Here is a 20,559-nt window from a genome sequence, read left to right on the forward strand (position 1 = left end):
TTAAGGAAATTCTTCTGCAACACTGCCTCATGGGCTTGTTATAAGAACTTGTAGAGTTCATTAAAACACTAACTGCCTTCCGTGTGCTGGGGTGTGAATGGGCTCCTGCCTTGCACTGGGGAGACCCAGCGAGCCTGTAAGATTTGATGCTGGGTTGTGACTTGGAATGAAAATGTAGCGATCCCATCTTATCTTTTAAATACATAGTGTTTATACATAATGGCCTATCGTTCACCAAGGAAATTTTCATTGTGTTTCATCAGATAGAGTTTCATGTACTTATTGTTTGTGAATTTCAAGAAAATTGGTTTTGCAAGGCTTCTTAGAACTGTAAAATGAAATTCTTGACCTCATTTTCATCCCTATGTAATACTTGTTTGAATCATTTATTTGTAATCAACATGAAATGACATCTGGATTCTAATTGGCAGCAGTAGATATAGACTATATTTTATTCATCTAGATGTTGTAAGATTGACGAGACTGACTTTTTTTTTAAGATTTAGGTTGCCATCTGTTATGACTGCTTTCTTTCTTTTATTGTGGTAAAAACACTTAACATTAAATTTACCATCTTAATCATTTTTAACAGTTCAGTAGTGTTAAGTATATTCACATTGTTGTGCAACAGATCTCTAGAAATTTTTCATCTTATAAAACTGAAACTCTATACCCAATAAACATAATTCCTCCCCCCAGCCCTTGGCAACCATCTTTTTCCTTTCTGTTTCTATGACTTTGACTACATTACATGCTTCATGTGAGTGGAATCATACAGTATTTGTCCTTTTGTGGCTCGCTTATTTTGCTTAGCATAATGTCCTCAAGTTTCATCCATATTGTAGCATGTGACAGAATTTTCTTCTTTTTTAAGGCTACATAATATTTCATTGTATGTATATACAACATTTTCTTTATTCATCTGTTGATGGACATTTGGGTTGCTTCCACCCCTTGGCTATTGTGAATAATGCTGCAGTGAACATGGGTGTGCAAATATCTCTTCAAGATCCTGCTTTGAATTCTTTCAGATATATACCCAGAAGTGGGTTTGCTGGGTCATACGGTAATTCTATTTTTAATTATTTGAGGAATCTCCATAATGTTTTCCATAATGGCTGCCCCATTTTACATTCCCACCAACAATGCACAAGGATTCCAATTTTTCCTCATCCTCGCCAACACTTATTTTCTGTCCCTTTGAAAGTGGCCGTCCTAATGGGTGTGAGGTGATATCTCATTGTGGTTTTTGATTTGCATTTCTGTTATGATTGGTGATATTGAGCATCTTTTCATATGCTTGTTGGGCATTTGTATTCTTCTTTGGAGAAATGTTTGTTCAAGTTCTTTGCCTATTTTTTAATCAGGTTATTCATTTTGTTCTTGTTGTTGAATTGTCGAAGTTCCTTATGTGTTCTGGATATGAACTCCTTATCAGATATATGATTTGCAAATATTTTCTCCCATTCCGTATGTTGCCTTTTCACTCCTCTGATTGTTCCCTTTGATGCACAGTTTTTAAGTTTGATATAGTCCTATTTGTCTATTTTTTCTTTTGATGTCATATCCAAGAAATCATTGTCAAATTCGATATCCTGAAGCTTTTCCCCTATGTTTTCTTCTAGGAGTCTTACAGTTTTAAATCTTATGCTTAGATCTTTAATCCATGTTGAGTTAGTTTTTGTATATAGTGTAAGGTTAGGGTTCAACTTCATTCTTTTGCCTGTGGATATTTAGTTTTCTTTACACCATTTGTTGAAAAGACTATCTTTTCCCCATTGTGTAGTCTTGGCACCCTTGTCAAAAATCATTTGGCCGTATATGCAAAGGTTTATTTCTGGGCTCTCTAGTCTGTTCCGTTGGTCTGTATATTATCTGCCTTTATACCAATAAGATATCACACCATCTTGAATACTGTTACTTTGTAGTATGTTTTGAAATCGGTAAGTGTGAGGCCTCCAACTTTGTTCTTTTTCAAGGTTGTTTTGGCTATTTGGGGTCCCTTGAGATTCCTTATGAATTTTAGGATGGTTTTTTCTATTTCTGCAAAAAATGCCATTGGTATTTTGATAGGGATTGCATTGAATCTATAGATCACCTTCAGTAGTATAGACATTTTAACAATATTAAATCTTCCAATCTGTGAACATGGGATGTGTTTCCATTTATTTCTGTCGTCTTTGATTTCTTTTAGCAATGTTTTGTAGTTTTTTGTGTATAGGTCTTTCACCTCCTTGGTTAAGTTTATTCCTAAGTATTTTATCTTTTCTGATGCTATAGCAAATGGGATTGTTTTCTTAATTTAATTTTTGGATTAGTCATTGTTAGTGTATAGAAATGCAACTGATTTTTGTGTGTTGATTTTTGTATCCTGCAACTTTGCTGAAATTGTTTATTAGTTTTAAGTTTTCTGTGTGTGGAATCTTTCGGGTTTTCTATGTATAAGATCATGTCATCTGCAAACAGAGATAATTTTACTTCTTCCTTTCCAGTTTGGATGCCTTTTATTTCTTTTTCTTGTCTAATTGCTCTGGCTAGGACTTCCAGTACTATGTTAAATAGAAGTAGTGAAATGGGCATCCTTGCCTTGTTCCTGAGCTTAGAAGAAAAGCTTTTAGTCTTTCACCATTGAATATGATGTTAGCTATGGGCTTTTCATATATGGCTTTTATTATGTTAAGGTAGTTTCCTTCTATTTCTAATTTGTTGAGTGTTTTTTACATGACAGGGTGTTGAATTTTGACAAGTGCTTTTTCTGCTTTGGTTGAGATGATCATGTGGTATCTGTCCTTCATTCTGTTAATATGGTGTATTACACTGATTGATTTTCATATGTTGAATCATCCTTGCATTCCAGGTGTGAATCCCACTTCGTCATGATGTATAATTCTTTTAATGTACTGTTGAATTCAGTTTGGTAGTATTTTGTTGAGGATTTTTGTATCAGTGTTCGTCAAGGATATTGGTCTGTAGTTTTTCTTGTTATCTTTTTGTCTGGTTTTGGTATCAGAGAAATGCTGGTCTCATAGAATGAATTGGAAGTATTCCCCTCCCCCCTTCAATTCTTTGGAAGAGTTTGAAGAGGATTGGTATTAATTCCTCTTTAAATGTTTGGTAGAATTTTCCAGTGATGCCATCTAGTCCTGGGCTTTTCTTTGTTGGGAGATTTTTGATTACTACTTCAATTTCCTTCCAGCTATAGATCTGTTCAGAGTTTTTCTTTATGATTCAGTCTTGGTAGTTTCTATGTATCTATGAATTCATCCATTTCCTCTAAGTTATCCAATTTGTTGGCGTGTATTTGTTCATGTAGTCTCTTATAATCCTTTTTATTTCTGTGACATCAAGTTGTAAAGTCCCATCTTTTATTTCTAATTTTAGTTGAGTTTTCTCTCTATTTTTCTTAATCTAGCTGAGGATTTGTCAATTTTGTTGATCTTTTCCAAAAAAAAAAAAAAACCAACTCTTGGTTTCATGATTTTTTTCCTATTGTTTTTCTGTTCTCTATTTCATTTATCTCTCTTCTAATCTTTATTGTCTCCTTACTTCTGCTAACTTTTGGGTTAGCTTGTTTTTCTTTTTTCTAGTTCTTTAAGGTATAAAGTTAGGTTGTTGATTTGAGGTCTTGCTTAATATAAGTATTTACAGCTATAAACTTCCCTCTATAACTTCCCTCTGCTTTCGCTGCATCCTGTAAGTTTTAGAATGTTTTGTTTTTGTTTTCACTCATCTCCAGATATTTTCTAAATTCTCTTCTCTTTTCTTCTTTGATCTGTTGATTGTTTGAGTGAGTTGTTTAAGTTTAAGATTGAGTTTTTAAAGTAGCAAATAGTTAATGAAAAAATGAGATTCTTTCTCTTTATTCTTGAAGAAAATAGAATTTTATAATTCATACCTCTTTATATATTTGGAATTTAAATAAAAGAAAATGTTTTTTCAGAGCAAAAAAATAAAAGTAAAAATTTAAATGTACATATAATTTCTAGCTTTCAGTTCACTTCGTGAACTTATGTCCAGCCTCCTTGCTCTTTGATTTGTAGGAGTCTCCACGTTTGGTGAAAAGTAATTTTGAGGTGGTGCAATCATGCCTTTCACCTAATAGACTGTTTTTGGTTTTCTTAGACGTCTCAGGATTAATTAGCACAATTTTTAGAATCCCTGGCAAGTTGTATTTTGAGTTCTAGTATTTGAAACATTTGTTCAGGGTAGGATAAGGCTGGGGATGAGATTTCTGAAACTGACCGCAGAAGTCAAGCTGTGCTGTAGAATCTAACTGATACTTTTCCACAGGATGTGAAAAGACAAGGAGGCAATGGTGGGTAATTCAGCCCTCTTTAAATCAGTGATGATGGTAGAAATCATTTTCGATGATAATAAACACGTGCTAAGTGCTAGATTTTTAATACCATTATCACTAATCCTCAAAACAACTTTGCAAGGTAGATGTTTTTGTCCCTGTTTTGCCAATGGGAAAACTGAGGCTCAGAGAAGTGAAGTAACGTGCCTGGGGTCCCACAGCTAAAGAGTGGGGAATATGGGCTGCAACCCAGCTCACACCCCTTTCACTGTGCTAGGCTGCTTCCCATGAAGATTTCCAGGTCAGCACTTAACATCTACTCATAAAAGTGCTTGATGTAATTACCGTTTGGAAGTCATCCCTCATGTATGCCCCATCCTGTCTGTATACTGCTTGTTAGAAGCAGTGATGTTCTGAGATGCCACTCTGGGTGCTGTCAGGAGCAGCAGTCAGGAGTGAAGGGACTCTGAGCAGAGATTTCTGGCACGTTGCAAGTTCAAGAAACAGAACTGCCCATTAGTAAGGGGTTGCAGGGGCTGAACTCCAGGACAGACCAGGCCCTGTGCTGTGAGCAGAGGCCTGGGTCCTCTGCCCCCCATTTCAGCCATATATGAAACGGCACATGGGCAATGATTGCTCTCAGCAGTATTATCTTAGGAAGAAAGGAAGGAGGGAGGGTGGGAGGAGGGGCAGGAAGGAAGATTATTAGTAGTCATCGTATTGTGTTTGTGTGTGTGTGTGTGTGTGTGTGTGTGTACACGTGTGTTGATATTAGCATTTAAACAATAACCTTCCTTCTAGAGGGCCGGCCCCGTGGCTTGGCGGTTAAGTGCGTGCGCTCCGCTGCTGGCGGCCCGGGTTCGGATCCCGGGTGCGCACCGACGCACCGCTTCTCCGGCCATGCTGAGGCCGCATCCCACAGACAGCAACTATGGATGTGCAACTATGACATATAACTACCTACTGGGGCATTGGGGGGAAAAATAAATAAATAAATAAAAATCTTTATTAAAAAAATAAATTAAATAAACAATAACCTTCCTTCTAGAAATATTCTAAGGCCTCTGTAGACTTTTTTTAATTTACAAAATAATCAGCTTGATTCATCTGATAAGCTATTGCCTAGCAGCCAACTAGAAATACATGATTTTCTAGATTGAGTGTCCAAGACTCTCAATTTTCGGTGTAGAGCGTAGAGATTCGTTAATTTTGTTTCTCTGGCTGTTATGCGCTTCCACGGATATGAGTTCCCATCGATTTGGAAGTTGGAAACCCAAACAGTACCATCTACTTGTTACTCTGTGGTGAAGTTCCTATAGATCTCTCATTAGGAGAGGATTTTGAGAACAGACAGAAGCAAGCTGGGCATTGTGAATGTGAGGATTAAAAGAGCTTCCCAGCCATTGCGAATATGCGTACAATCATAGAGGATTTTCTCTGTAATCAGAGTTCCAAATGCACTGAGTGGGGGCATCTGTGGTGTGTGGATGGTACATGTCTGTTTTCTCTTCTCTGGGGGTTTCCAGCCTAGTGCTTAAGAACAAAATCCTCTTTGGAAAATGTCCAGCACCAGTGGCTGTGCTTGTGTTGCCAATTAAGACTTCGATTGGGGGCTTGATTTGGAATCCTTGGGAAAAGCTTTGTTTCCATTAGTCAAAGGAAAAAAGGCAGAAAATCCGGGGAAGACATTGTAGGTCATACCTTGCTCAGTGGGGATTCTGAAGCTGACAATAGAACAACATTTCCACTGGCTCAAATCACAGACAGTCACTCATTCTTCCCGCTCCTCAGTGGAGCTTTACAATAGGGCAGAGCTGTGAGGAGAGAGATCAAAAGAACAAAACTGGTACAAAAAGAGAGCATTATTTTAAAGATGCTCTGCTCCAAGTGTACAATCAGATGGGGAACATCTAGTGCTTCCAAACAAATGGCTGACAGTCCTTTGGAAAAATAGAAACACTTCTTAGAAATACAGCATTTGTAAATGCACCCAAGTCACCACCAGATACCTACAAGATTTAAAGAGTGGAAAAACAAAATCTGCTTTTGGTTGTTTTTTTTTTCTTATTTCTAATATATTTCTTTATCATTGAGATCCATTGAAATGTAGGTGTACAATTCATGTTTCGAGTCTGCTCTCCATAGCAAAATAGAGATGGGAGTGAACAGAGGAAGATGAGCTGGTGCCTACCCTTTATCAGAAGTGATGCAGATCTCTCTGGGCTCAGATAGTTGGCTTCATAAGGTAGAAAAAACCTTCTTTTGATCTGTCAGATTCTCTAAGACCACCAGCCTTCTTAGGAAATGACTTGGTTTTTGCCACAAAGATGTCTTTAAACGATGAAAGATAAGAGCATTTCTTAATGTTGAAGTGAAAGTTCTCTGTCCATCAGAATTATCTCATAACTTGCAGGACAAAAGCCACATTGGTCCTGGTCCCATGTTGACCTGCCAGTGCTCAGCATAGTGCCCAGTGTATGGTCGATGCCTGATAAGTATTTGTTGAGTGAATAATTGTTTTACTGTAGTGTTAGTCACCCCAGCTGTCGTGACAAATGACATCATCAGAAAACCGCTGGTCGTGCATAAAAGCTACCTGTCAGATAACTGTTTTTTTTTCAGCCGGCCCCGTGGCTTAGCGGTTAAGTGTGCGCGCTCTGCTGCTGGCGGCCTGGGTTCAGATCCCGGGCGCGCACTGACGCACCGCTTCTCCGGCCATGCTGGGGCTGCGTCCCACATGCAGCAACTAGAAGGACGTGACACTATGACATACAACTATCTACTGGGGCTTTAAAAAAAAAAAGATAACTTTTTTATCTAACTGTTTTTTTGATTGTAAAAGTTTGGAATCTTTTTGCAAAATTTTGGAAAACCAACTCGTGATTCCAAATCTCAGAATGAAAGACAGACATAATTGTAGCTTATTAGGCTTAGAGTTATTATCTAACCATAAGAAGGAAGATTGCCACTCTGCTTCTGGTCACAGTCTCCATTACCGAAATTTTATGATGTCTAAAATTTAATTAAATTGGCAAAAACCATTGGATGCATATGTAATGTAATGGCAAGAACCATTACACAGGCGTCAGCTAAGCACAGGGACACGTTCCAAGACATGCGTCATTAGGTCCTTTCGTCTTTATGTGAACATCATGGAGTGTGCTTGCAGAAACCTAGATGGTATAGCCCACTGCACACCTAGGCTGTATGGTACTCATCTTATGAGACCACCATTGTATATGTGGTCTGTCGTTGACTGAAACGTCGTTATGACTCTATTTGCAGAACTTAGGAGGTTTTTAGTTTGGGAGCAGGGGTAGAGAGCAGAAGGGTAAAGAACAAATGATGGTACCTATGCATTTCTACACCAAAAATACTTCACTTGCCTTAAGCACTAAACAATGTACGGCTCTATTGTGCGGTCTCTCACAAGTCAGCACTTCCACCGCTTTCAAAATAGAGAGCATTCTTTTTCATGCTGTCCAGAGGGAACATAACTTCTTGGATATTCCCTGCTGGTTATTTAAGGAGGCGTCTCGCAGCGAGTACACAGTATTACTCCCTCTGGCTGCCCGTGTTCCTGCGAATGTCTTGTCTTCAAGCTTTCTTTTCTATCCTTCCCTCTTAGTGCTGGTCAGTCCTCTTTCATTCATGAGAGCTCTTGGCTCTCAAAAGGAAATGTCTTGTTTTTTCTATGTATATAACAATAATAGATTTTTTTAAAAGCTGAACATTTTAATGCAAATGTGTGAATGACAAATATCTTGAAAGAGCTGTGATGGATGATATCCAAGTCTATGTACGCGAACCAAAATGTTTTTCCATTTTGCTGTGTGGCGTGTGTGCTGTGATTTATTGAAGCTTACCAAACTGTTTTTCCTTGCTTTTGTTATTGCACTCACATTTATTCTGCTTTGTTTCTGTGCCTCTTCTACGTAGATTAAACAGGTCTCTGAGTCTTCTCAGTGCATGCAAACCGAATAGATCCACATCCAGGTGAGGGCTGCTTGGACTTGCTCGGGAACCCACCTCCTTCTTCGGTGGTGATACCTCCCTTTTAACACAGTAGCTTAGAGGGCTTATCCATCACCGCCAGTTGCTCCAGTCTCCAATCACGTAACTGTATTAATTATCAGATTTGTAGATATTCAACAGGTCCTCAAAACTACTGGACTTGGGTGTTTCATCAAGTGCAGGTGGCCTAAATTAGGAAGCCCAGGAGAGAGAGCAAGGGGAGAAGTAACCTCAGATGACTTGCTTTCTCCCTGAATTTGTTTCCTTATCTGTAAAATAGGGATAATGATCCTTTTGTGGGGGATTTGTGTGGTTTACAAATACAGAGAACTCAGTGTATGTGAACCCTGCTGCCACTGCTGTTTCCATCACTGATGTCCCCGTTAACTCTTCCAGCTGCCAGGTTGAGTGTTAATTATTAGAAAATTGGTTAATGTTTGCTATAATTGATTCATAGTCATGGTTTTTCACCTCCTTAAGGGTGCTTTATACAAGTCTTTAAATTGCCGTGAACTTGCGGTGACCTCCCACAAGGAAACCCCAGAGGCCACGCTCCGGGCGGCCGCTCTCCCTGGGCTGCCAGCTGCTGGGGCCGTGCCTCAGAGCCTGTGCTAGACGCTTGGCAGAGAGCGATCCCGCTACGTTCAATTGGCTTGGTGTTTTTTGTCATTGGAAGATCTTGAACTTTAAGCACAAAGGTTTCTATAATTTTTAGACTTCACTCCCAAATTTCAGAAATGTAAAGCAGTCCTAAGATCTATAATTTCCTTGTCCCCAAATTGAGTGTTCTAAAAATTCCCATTTTAACCTTACAGCACGCCCATGAAGATCCCAGTTGTAAGATTCTGGTGCTGTAAATGCAAAGCTTCCTCAGTTACCAAAAAGACTGCGGAAAGTATATTCAAATCATCGTAATTATGGTGATTTTATATATGTTTACTCACTCAGAGAGTGAGATGGTTTTTCAAAAGCCGGTACGCTGTGCAGTTTTTAAAAACATGCTGAGAGATTACTGAACAATTGGACCTTGTTACAAAGGAACAAGGTCTGAAAGTTGGCCTGAAGGAAGGAATAGAAGAGGAAGAAAAAGAGAAGAAAGGAAGAGAGAGGATGGTTACTAAGAGGAGCGGTGGCTAGAGACGGCAGGCGCCTCCATGTGTGAGGCCTTTGCGCGTTCAGCGTCATCTAATTGTGAGAAATCAGGGCACTGACCTTCAGCCCAGGGGCACTAGTCTTGCTGTCTCAAGTTCCTCTTTCCTCCTGTTGAGGTTTGGTTCCATCTCCCGCCCACCCCAGGAGCTATGCTCACTGAAGCCATGGGAGACTTCTTAATCACGTCCTCATCTCCTCTCTTCTCCTCTCCACAGCGTCCAGCAGCCTCAACCAGTCCTCCTGCATTTTCTCTTGTCTTCTGCCCACCACTCCCTCTCCTTTCTTCCTTCCCCAGTCTCTTGGGGTTTCTCTGCCACCTCAGACTCCCGTGCATTTCCTCAACCCACATCTTAAAAAATTAGTCTTTCCCTGGGGATTCTTTTCATTCTCATCTCCTCTCCTTCCTCACCTGGCAATTTCCCTCACATCCGTGCTTCAGTGACCACCAGCTGGACAGTTCCTGTCCTGAGCCCCCTCACGGGTTGCAAACCTGCATCTCACCCATCCACACCATGACTCTGTGTGTCCAGACCAGACCCACCCGAGTCTGTGCCTCTTCCCACGGCCCCAGCCCTGGAAAGGCACCACCATCCACTCTCTCTGTCTTCCTTCCCTACAGAGCAGGTGCTGCATTAAAGCACCTCGTGTCTCCTCCTGTGACAGGATCAAAGTGTGACACTCCCATTTATGTATTCATTTATTTCATCTTTTCATTTAATAAATATTTATCAGGCTTCTATACTAGGCTCTGCAGAGTATACAGGAATGATAAATGAGATTGGATCTCAAGAAGCTTATGGCCTAATGATGAGATAAAAAACTTTAGGGAGACCTGCAGTGCAGTTACATGCTCCAAGAGCAGAACCATCAACCTGCAGCCCCGCCCTGGCTGATTTACCCCTCAGGCCTGTGAGTTACCTGTGTACAGGGCATCCCTTTCCCTTGAGCAGGCTCTTCCCTATTATGTAATTACAACACACTCAAGCCATTCATTTTCTCTCTCCCAGAAGTTCACAGTCTTCAGGAAGTCTTCCCCAGGCCTCCCTCCCCAGGCTGCCAACCACTCCTCTATAGCCCCTCTGGTTATAGAGAAGGAAGTCAGTGCTTGCATGGGCACCACCTCGGAACAAAGGCATCTGACACGGGGTGGAATGTTGCTGTGATTACCTGTGGCGTCCTATTTGTGTTTGTCCCACGTGTGCCTTTAGACCAAGGTTCTTCAATATCAGCACTATTGACATTTGGGGCTGGATCATTCTTTGCCATGGGGGCTGTCCTGGGCAGTGTAGAGTATTGAGCAGCATCCCTGGCCTCTACCCACTAGATGCCAGTAGCAGCCCTCCCCCCACCCCCCGCCCCGTTGTGACAACCAAAATGTCTCCAGACATTGCTAAATGTCCCCTGACTGAGCACCACTAGTCTAGACTGAGGCCTGCCCCAGGGTCACTTCCCATTAAGCCCATGGAGTGCTTCCACGCAGTATTAGGGGTCTTACGTTTTGGTTTCCCCTGTGACTTTGAACTGTACTAGTTGCCACACTTACAAAGGCAGTGAGCAGACACACTGATTCCAGGTGCCATTCTGAAAAGTTTTTTGATTTCTAGAGTTGGGAACTTAGAGTCCATCTATCTTTTAAATAACCATGTAGGAATATGATGTTCTATATATATATTTTTACACTCAGCAGTTAAATAAAATCACGCTGTTAAGGATTTCATTGTCCTTTACATCTCACTTTTAGTACCATCAAGAGGACCAGCTCTTCGGAACGAGTATCTCCTGGTGGTCGAAGGGAAAGCTACGGAGATTCCAAAGGAAACCGGAATCGCACAGGCTCCACCAGCAGTTCTTCTAGTGGCAAAAAGAACAGTGAAAGGTAAGGGACATCTTATCCCCGGTTCCCGCTGTTCAGCTATGTGGTTACCTCTTGTCCCTAGAGATGAATCAGGAGATCCCTTAATATGCACACAAGCTAGGAGCTCTCTTTGGCGTGCAGGCCTTCTCCTGAGGTCATTGTGGGCGCGAATCAAACAGCCATTGAGGCAGCCGCTTGTCACAGCTCACGCCACTTATTGTCCAGGTAGAAAAGTACAACTTGAACACCTAGCACTCTTGTGCGGGCAGAAGTGGTTCTGAGAATTTGCACAGTAGCAACTACACGGACTGAGAGAAGCTGTTCTCAATTTCCATATGGAACACTTTATATTTCAAGTACACCCTGCTGCTATTTTAAAATTAATTTTGGTGGATTAAGTTTGTCAGCAGTATTTTCTAAGATAAACTGGTGAAAAGTTGTAATGTTATGATTTGTCAGAAACTATTTTTAATATTGAGCTAACGCCAGAAATAGGAACCATTTCTTTTCTGGTTTCATGAAATACATTTATGTCTAATTTTGAATTTTTCTTTGAGGTTAGTTATAATGGATTATGATAAATATTTATGAAACTAATAGTAACATTTTATTAGCGAAAGCTGATTTTTGGTATTTTAATAGCTTGTTCTGTGTTTAAGAATGTCTTGTGTAGATGAGGTCGGTTTCTCTGTCTATATCTACCTAGTGTTATATTTTATTCTCACTTTTTAAACATTGTGCTTGAATTTTATTCTCTCTGTTGAGCAAGGCTTAGGAAGGAATTTCAGCTTCGCTGGCTAAACATGTTTTTTGTTTTTTTTTTTTCTGAATGTTCATGTAAGGAGAAGGCTGAGTCATAAAGCAATTGACTCCAACCCACAGGCTGTAAAAATTCCAAGTTTGTAAATCCATTCTGATTCAGTCCTGTAAAGGAAGCTTAAACTCTTTTTCAGTTTTATTCCAAAAGATATCTTTTGTAGAAAAGATGCAGCTTCTCACATCTCTAGCAGGTCAAGTCCACAGTCAATTAACAATCTCAGAAACCACCGACGTGGGGTTCTGTCTTCTCATTTAGACTATTAATACTTCTTATCAGAAGATTATGCTAATTGGGTGATAATACCTTGGAAATAAGGCCAAGTGGTTACAATGGCAACAGAGTGTGCTTATGTGGGAGATGCAGTGTGGCCTTCGGGCTTCTCTGAATTCAGGGTAAATTTGGAAGTTGATCTGAAATATCTAGATCTTGGCGGTTCTTAAAAACTTGGCTCCTTCTCTGCACATCTGATTTTTATTAAGAATTTCCAAAAAGAATCCGCATTGTGCAAACTCCAGCTCTGTTTTATCTTTTAAATCCTATGGCTTTGGTAAATGTGCTGGGTAAACATTTCCATAAGAGATATTTACAAAGGGATTTTTTTTTAAATGCCACAGTAGGAACTTTTGATTTGGAAATAAGGGACTGGGAAAATTTACTAATCATTTTCTAAAAATAATTCAAGCAGCTAAACATGTCCGTTTAAAAATAAATTCCTTGTCTCATTAGAACGCAGAAATAGTTGAGGTCAGCATAGCACCGAACTGGTTGACTTGCACGCACCTAAGGAGTTTCAGAGAGAAAGTTGCTGCCTTCTCTTGGGTTATTGCTGGTATTGACAGAAACCTTTGGGGGGAATAATAGCAGCGGTAACTCAGACAGAAAGAAGCAATAGAAGCAAAGGTCAAGTTGGTGATTCAGTTGCTGCTTGACTCTTCCTTCCTTCTTCCTCTCCGTTCTCATGTAAGCGCCTCGCTCTTGGGCTGCCTTGACCTGGCACCAAAGCAGAGCTAAAGTCTTACTGAACAATGCCCAGTCTCCAGGACTTAAAGCATGCAAAGAAAGGGATAGGGAGGTGGCCCCGACGTAATTCCTCTTTTAAACATTATGGTATTTGGTGGTCTCCTCCTCATCACTCACTAGTATTTGTCCATGGTTCCAGGATGCTGGCTTACATTTGTCCGTGGTTCCAGGATGCTGGCTTACATTTGTCCGTGGTTCCAGGATGCTGGCTTACCTTTGTCCGTGGTTCCAGGATGCTGGCTTACCTTTGTCCGTGGTTCCAGGATGCTGGCTTACCTTTGTCTGTGGTTCCAGGATGCTGGCTTACATTTGTCCGTGGTTCCAGGATGCTGGCTTACCTTTGTCCGTGGTCCCAGGATGCTGGCTTACATTTGTCCGTGGTTCCAGGATGCTGGCTTATGTTTGTCCAGGGTTCCAGGATGCTGGCTTACATTTGTCCGTGGTTCCAGGATGCTGGCTTACATTTTAAAAGATTGTCTTCGTTTGGTTACTGTAGGCAGCAAGACATAATGGAAAAGGCGCAGGCTCTAGAGTAAAAGAAAGATCTGGGTTTGTAAACCAGTTCTGCCACTTCACTTCTCCGAGCCTCAGTTTTTCCCTCTGTGAATTGGGGCTTTTATACCTAATTCCCTTGAATCTTATCAGTGAGCTAACTGGTAGGAAAACACCCAGCATAGTGCTTGGCGATCGGTAATGGGCATCACTGTCATGGTAGTTGTTATAAAGTGAGAGCAGAGGAACATCGTTCATGAGACTTTCTAAAATTCCAAACCTTGTTTTCCTCATTTGTAAGATGAGGGTGTTGGATGATGTCTGAGGTTATTAGTCTTTTCTCTGGTCTGACACATGATAACTTACATTCACATAAGTGACGTGGTCCTGTCAGTGCAACCTGGATTTTGGCAAAATCTAAAAGTGGGGGGGGGGGTGGGTAGTAAAGTGTTGTAAATGCTCATGGTTCTCATGATTGTCAGCATCACGTCAGAATGAGGGGGTCTGCAGCCGTGTGTGATTCCGGGAAAGCTCATCAGAGTGCGAGTGAGTGAGGGGGATGGTCCCCGAGGGGCAACTGAATCTGTCCTGATTTGTAGAAGAAGGAAGTCCTTCACACATGGCAGTGCTTGAACTTGTATCAATCACGGATTATTTGCTCTAAAGCTCACACTTATCACATACCATGTGCAAAGCTGTCATTAGCACATATGGCACTTTTGTGAAAATTAGAAAAAGGCTCCTCTTACTCAAGGAAAACAATTCCACATCAGCATATGTATTTCCCAATAATAATAATTGCAGCAAATATAAAGCCACTCCGTATAAATTGTAGAAATCTTACTGTTGAACATAAAATAATAGTGTTTTTGAGGTCCTAAACATTCACATTTTCCAAAATATACTAATTAATTTAGAAATAATCATGTTTTGCTTTCATAGAAACTGTATTCTCTATGATAGTTGCCATCTTCTTGCTCCTATATCTCATTTTCTCTGGAAGTGGTCACTAGATTTGACAGTCTTTTTGTGACATTATAGACTTTTATCTTAGAATATTTACTTTTAAAATACTTGTAACAAGCCACAAAATTTTAACTGTACTTAATCTTTGTACTGACAAAACTTCCATAAGAACAAAAGCAATATATGACAGTGTAATATTTACTTTATGTATTATTGATGGTAAATGAATATTAACACATATAGTGATTTGTGTCATAATGAAGTACTTATTAAATTTCAGTGGGGAATTGACAATAACATTCTGATAAATGACCTGTACTATCTAATGTACCCAGCATACTAATCCAATAGGAAATTTTTTTTGTTTAAAAAAAAAGTGTTTTATACTGGATAGAAAAACAGCCACTATTTAGAACGCACAGTTTATGTTAGATGTTGCTAGACTGATAAAGTGTTTCAATTATCACACTGTTTCCTTTTTCGTAATTCTCACGGGAATGAGATACATCAACTTTGTAAAGAAGACACTTTGTTTCCATCAAAAAGTGGTTGAAATAGGATGATTTTGTTAGAACAAGAAATGTTCCGGCCATCTGCTGGAAAACTTGTTGTAACACACATGCAGCATCTTTGGAGTCAACAAATATGAAAAAACTTCTAAATAAAGAAGATGTCTACCATGCGAAAGTGTTCCCTTAGGTGCCCTTTTGTGTTGTACAACCTGAACACCCGTACTGACCATTTTATCCAGACTATAAGATCCAGAACCCTGAGCTGGACACTCTGACCCCCATCCTTCCTAACGGTCTAGCATTCGATGAAATAGTCTTGTGAATGACACCTCGAGATCCTCAAGGCTCAGATTTGGTTTTCTTTTACGTGAGCATCACTGGTGGTGCAATCTAAATCTTAATGCTCAGCCTGGGGTTCAAGGTCCTTCAGCTGCTGGCTCCTCATCCCTTTTTGTGCCCTGATAGCCATGCCTCTCCAACACCAGCTCTCACGCTTCCCAGCACCATTTGTTTCTTTTTTGAGGTAATTTTTTTTTTTTTTTTTTTTTTTTTTTTTTTTTTTTTGTGAGGAGATCAGCCCTGAGCTAACATCCGCCAATCCTCCTCTTTTTTTGCTGAGGAAGACGGCCCTGGACTAACATCTGTGCCTATCTTCCTCCACTTTATATGGGACGCCGCCACAGCATGGCTTACCAAGCAGCGCGTCGGTGCGCGCCCGGGATCCGAACCAGCGAACCCCGGGCCGCCGCAGCGGAGCGCGCGCACTTAACCGCTTGCGCCACCGGGCCGGCCCCGAGGTAATTTTTTTATTACACAAATAACATGTGTTTTAGGAAACCCAGATGTACAAAAAAAAAGAAGAAATGAAAATCACCTGTAATGACACCACTCAGAGAACTCACAGCTAACATTTTATCGCATTTCCATCTAGACTTTGTTTCTAGGGTGTTACATGTGTGTGGTGTATAATTTTGACGAAGATCATACTTCTTAATGTATTTTGTAACCCTCTTTTTCGTTTGCTATAAAGCGTGTCTTTGTGTCAGTAAATCTGCTCTTACAGCATTATTTTGGGTGTGGATCATCGTTTGTCTAGGCAAATGTACTTCAGTTGGACATTCAGTTACCAAGAAGGTTTTTCTAATCCAAGCAGACCAACCCAACATCTAGAACAATGCCCAGCACGTAGTAGGTACTCAGTGAATGTTTGTCGAATGAATCTTTTTACCCCAGTCAATATAACAAAAAATGTTAAAATAATGGGGCGTTATGGCCATAACCAGGTTTTAATCTCAGCTCTGCCACTTTTTGTTGTGTCATTGTGAACAGTTACTCAGTCTCTTTAGGGTTTTCCTCAGTGCCAGTACAGTCAGTACCTCCCGGGGTTGTTGTAAGGATTAGATAAGGTCATGTTCATGGGATCCTTAGCGCGGAGCTTGCCTGCCGTTGGCCCCCCGTAAGTGCTGGCTGCGATGGTGACCTTCTCTCTCCCGAAGTGTCGGAACTGGTGTGTGCACAGCTTTGCCCACACCACCCCCCAGTCATGAAGCACCTCTCTTCTTCGGGACATTTCAGAATTGCCCAACTCCTGTTTCTGCCCTCACCCCAGCCTGAAAGGGAGGAGTCAGAAATTCTGAACATTTCTATCACCTTCCTCATTCACTTCCACAGCGCTGCTTAACTTAATGAGCACCTACCACGTGCAGAGCACAGTGCAAGGCATGGAAGGAAGGGGAAAGGTTTGCACATGAAGATCCAGTCCTTCAACAAACGTTAATGACACATACAACTGGAAAGGGCCAATTTCCTTAGTTTCCCAAGGACTCAACACAAACGGTGAGAAAAGACAGTCAACTCAGTCGAAAAATGAGTAAAGTGTTTGAACAAGTAGTTATGGAGAAAGAAATACAAAAACCAGTTAACTAATGAAAAGATGATGCAACTCAGTCTTAATTAAAGAAATGCAAATCTAAGTAAGAAGATAGCATATTAGAAAAATCTTTGTATTATAAGATGAAACAGATACAAAAAAATCACACAAACAAATGCACAGCATAATGAATTACACCATCTAGCACTCTGTACGTGGAGGGTTTTTCCCTTCTCCTAATTGACATATGTATGTGTCTGGAAATTTGGCGGGGGAGGATGGTTGGATATGTTTGGAGGAACTCCACCTTATCCTTCAAGACCCTGCTATGGGTGCCCCTTTCTCGGGGAAGCCTGCCCTGGCCCTCTGGGCTAGGTCCCTTTCTCATTGCCTTGTCCCTGCCCATTCACTTTATCTGTAACCATAACCCTCTCCCCACTCACCCGACGCCCTTAGCTCTGGGAGGGCAGAAGCTGTGCCACTTATTGTTTTTTGTATCACCAGCACGTTGCACAGTGCCTGGCACACATAACTGCTCAATAAATATTTATGGAAGGAATGAAGAGATATGTTTCATTGAAAACTGTAGCCATTTAAGAACTGTGTAAATAGCACCACCTATTGGTAGATGATTGTAACACTATATTTTAGATTCTGAAGCATTTTGCACTGAAAATTAGATGACTTCAATTAAGCATCTTTTATTTTCTGAAAAGATTGTTTCACTCTTCAAGCCATGGGGTCACTTATCTTTCAAATAAATGTTAAAATAATAAGTGCTAATGTTCTTTGTGTTGTTTAGTTTTGAGACTGTTAGCTGAGGAGTCTAGAAATACGTGGGCTCTTGTCAGTGAAATTAAGAGGAAGAGGGAAGTAATCTTAATTAATAAGGATGCGTTGGGAGCTTGGTTACATGGTTTATTTAATCCTGCCAATACCCCATACCTCACAGCGGTTTTATTCCCATTTCGTAGATGAAGGAGACTAAGGCTTATAGAGGTGAAGCCTCTTGCCCAACCAGAACGCAGATCCAGCTGACTTCACAATCTGCGCTCCTCTGCCACATTAAGCTGGAAGTATTGGTTGAAGATGTCTATGAAGCAGTAGTTTTTGTCCCCCAAAAAGTCTCCAGTGACTTCCAAACATTTTTAATAGATAGTTCCTAAATGACCCTATTTCTAGCAAAAAGGCAATTTATGTAAGAATCATTATTTACATAGTTGAGTATTTTGACTTGCAGCAGGAATTTTGTTTCATCAAGTGAAATCCTTTTTAAAAGGAGTCATGGTATGTATGCCAAGAGCTGAAGTTTTTATAGATGAATAAGCTTCAGGGAAATAACAAGTTTCACTTTAGAGCGGTTTCCTCCTTGATCAAGCCTTATCAGTCACTTTCAGAAGCAAGGGTCTGCTCAGAGAGCGTTTGGCCCCTCTCAGTTCTGCACTAATGCTAGTCTCCCAGCACTGCCTGCCACACAGCTCACTCACGTGTCAGAGACCTGCAGTGCACAGGACACGGCCCCAGCCCCTTTCAGGAACTTGGGATCAATTAGTCAACAGATACGAAGGTGCTAAGTGCTGTTCCCACTACAGGGGGAGTGCCGCGGATCCTTGTTGAATCCGAGTCTGAACAAGTTCTCCGCTGCACTCTCCTCCTTATACACACCCACTCTGCAGTGCGGCAAATGTGAGTTTCATCATACCTGAAGAAAAACAGCCACTGTTAGACAGTCTCTGTGCCCAAAGTCCACAGTAAATGTTTCCGGGGATTTGATCATCCATGACTTAGGCCTAGGCAGTTGTAGCGGCTTCCTTGGTGTGAGCTCGAAGCTCAGGGTGGGACGTTTTCCTTGGGCCAACTGTCTGGTTTTCTCCTGCTGCCTCCAGATCCAGCTGCTGATCTGGCGAAGGCTCCAGCCTACGTTGCATCCTCTGTGAGTCCCCAGGTACTCCCCAGGTACCCCTAGGCTTATAGCTCGTAAGAGTCCCTAGGATAGTCTCCTGAACTGACCAGCTCAAGGGAGCTGAGAGCCAAGCTCTTTCAGCAAATCTCCTTCCTGCCAGAACAGAGCAGTACAGACTGCACCGGATTACAACACTGTTCATCTTGGAGGTATTGGCCACAGCCTAAGGCCAGAATAACCAAAACATGAGAGTTTGCTTGCCGGAGGGGAAATCCTTTCTGTCCTCTGAGCTTGCTTATGTCATGGGCTTCAGGGGAGGGTAGGGGCATCTGTATTGACTCCATACTCGGATAGGGATGAATGATGTCTCATTCTGGTCCCAGTGTTTATTTACCCTTCTCCCCACGGAACCACACCCTAGCTGTCAAGGGAGCGTGAAGCCTCGGACTTAAGTTTTTCCATGTAACTCACACAGGAATGGGTAATCAGAGACCAAATACATACCACCTTGAGAGGCAGTTGTTTCCCATTCGAAATCAATTCACAACCCAAGCATGTTTCAAATAGTGCTGGGGTTGAAGCACCCACTCTTACCTCCGTTGACAGTGAGTTCTAGAAGGACAGGTGCTCAGTGGACTGCTCCGGTGGACTGATTTTGGTTAGAGGCCACAGCATCTTTAACGTTGGATCGTTGTTATCACGACACACTCTATGGGTTTGCCCTTCTATCAGTAGTTGGGAAGCTTCATTGTCATTTTGTAGGTTTGTATTTATAAGACTTGCTCGCACGAGTGGAATAATACTTGTCTTGCCCCTCAGGAAAGATGGTGGTGCATTGGCAGGGATAATAGATTCTTAAGTAAATATAGTATTTTTTTCTATAAAAATTTAACTTTCTAAAATAATGAAACATAGCAATAGTATGTTTTCTAAATACACTTTACCAAAAAAGTGATGCAAAGTTTAGAGCAAGATTTAAAGAAATATGAGCACTTTAGTACTAGCTGGTACCTCTCTCAGTGACCTTCAGTTGTTTCATAGGCCTTTTTCTCATCTTCTAACAGAAATCCTTCATTCTCCTCTTACAGTGCTTCAGCGTCAAATTCCATGGGCCTGCCTATATTTGGAGTTCAAAGTCCCCTATGAATTTTCTGTTTCTAAGAGGAACATGATCCATAATTGCTCTTTCCTGTCTCTAGGAAAGGTTCTGGATTGCTTATTTCTGTGTTCATGGCTTTTGCATTTTTCTACTTTTGTGATCAAAGTCGTGATGGAAAAAATAGCTTTCCTATCTTCTGATTCCCTACCTGGCTTCCCTGTCGTTATGTTCCTGTAACTAGTGGGTTAGCTTTGAGGTCGTCTGTTGTAGCTGTTCCTCTTGTGTCCTTACCCTGCCTGTGAATCTAATAATATACAAAATTTGGAGTTAAGATTTCTACTTCCACTTAGAAAATCACAGAGTGTCACTCCCCACCACCCCCAACAATGAGAACCAGCCAGGTAATCTACGAAATCATAGCTGTTGTAAGCCACCATGGAGCCCAGGTCACAAAGTAATATGATGAACTAAAATCTAAAAAGTGACAAGCCCCTCTTAGAAGGGACAGCCACAGCTGCCCTTATCCTTGGCAGAACTGCAGGAAGAGAAGGGAGCCTTC

General features: G+C 41.1%; 1 protein-coding gene across 1 annotated transcript in view; it reads left to right on the forward strand.

The window, feature by feature from the left end:
• The window catches only part of EML1 (EMAP like 1), a 121,574-nt gene that overhangs the window by 60,898 nt on the left and 40,117 nt on the right, over positions 1-20,559 (forward strand). The window contains exon 4 of the mRNA XM_058567684.1: positions 11,205-11,339. Coding sequence (XP_058423667.1) covers positions 11,205-11,339 — 135 coding nt within the window. The remainder of the gene's footprint in view (positions 1-11,204; positions 11,340-20,559) is intronic.

This window comes from Diceros bicornis, chromosome 24 (genome assembly GCF_020826845.1).
Source record: "Diceros bicornis minor isolate mBicDic1 chromosome 24, mDicBic1.mat.cur, whole genome shotgun sequence".
NCBI classification, from domain to species: Eukaryota; Metazoa; Chordata; class Mammalia; order Perissodactyla; family Rhinocerotidae; genus Diceros; species Diceros bicornis.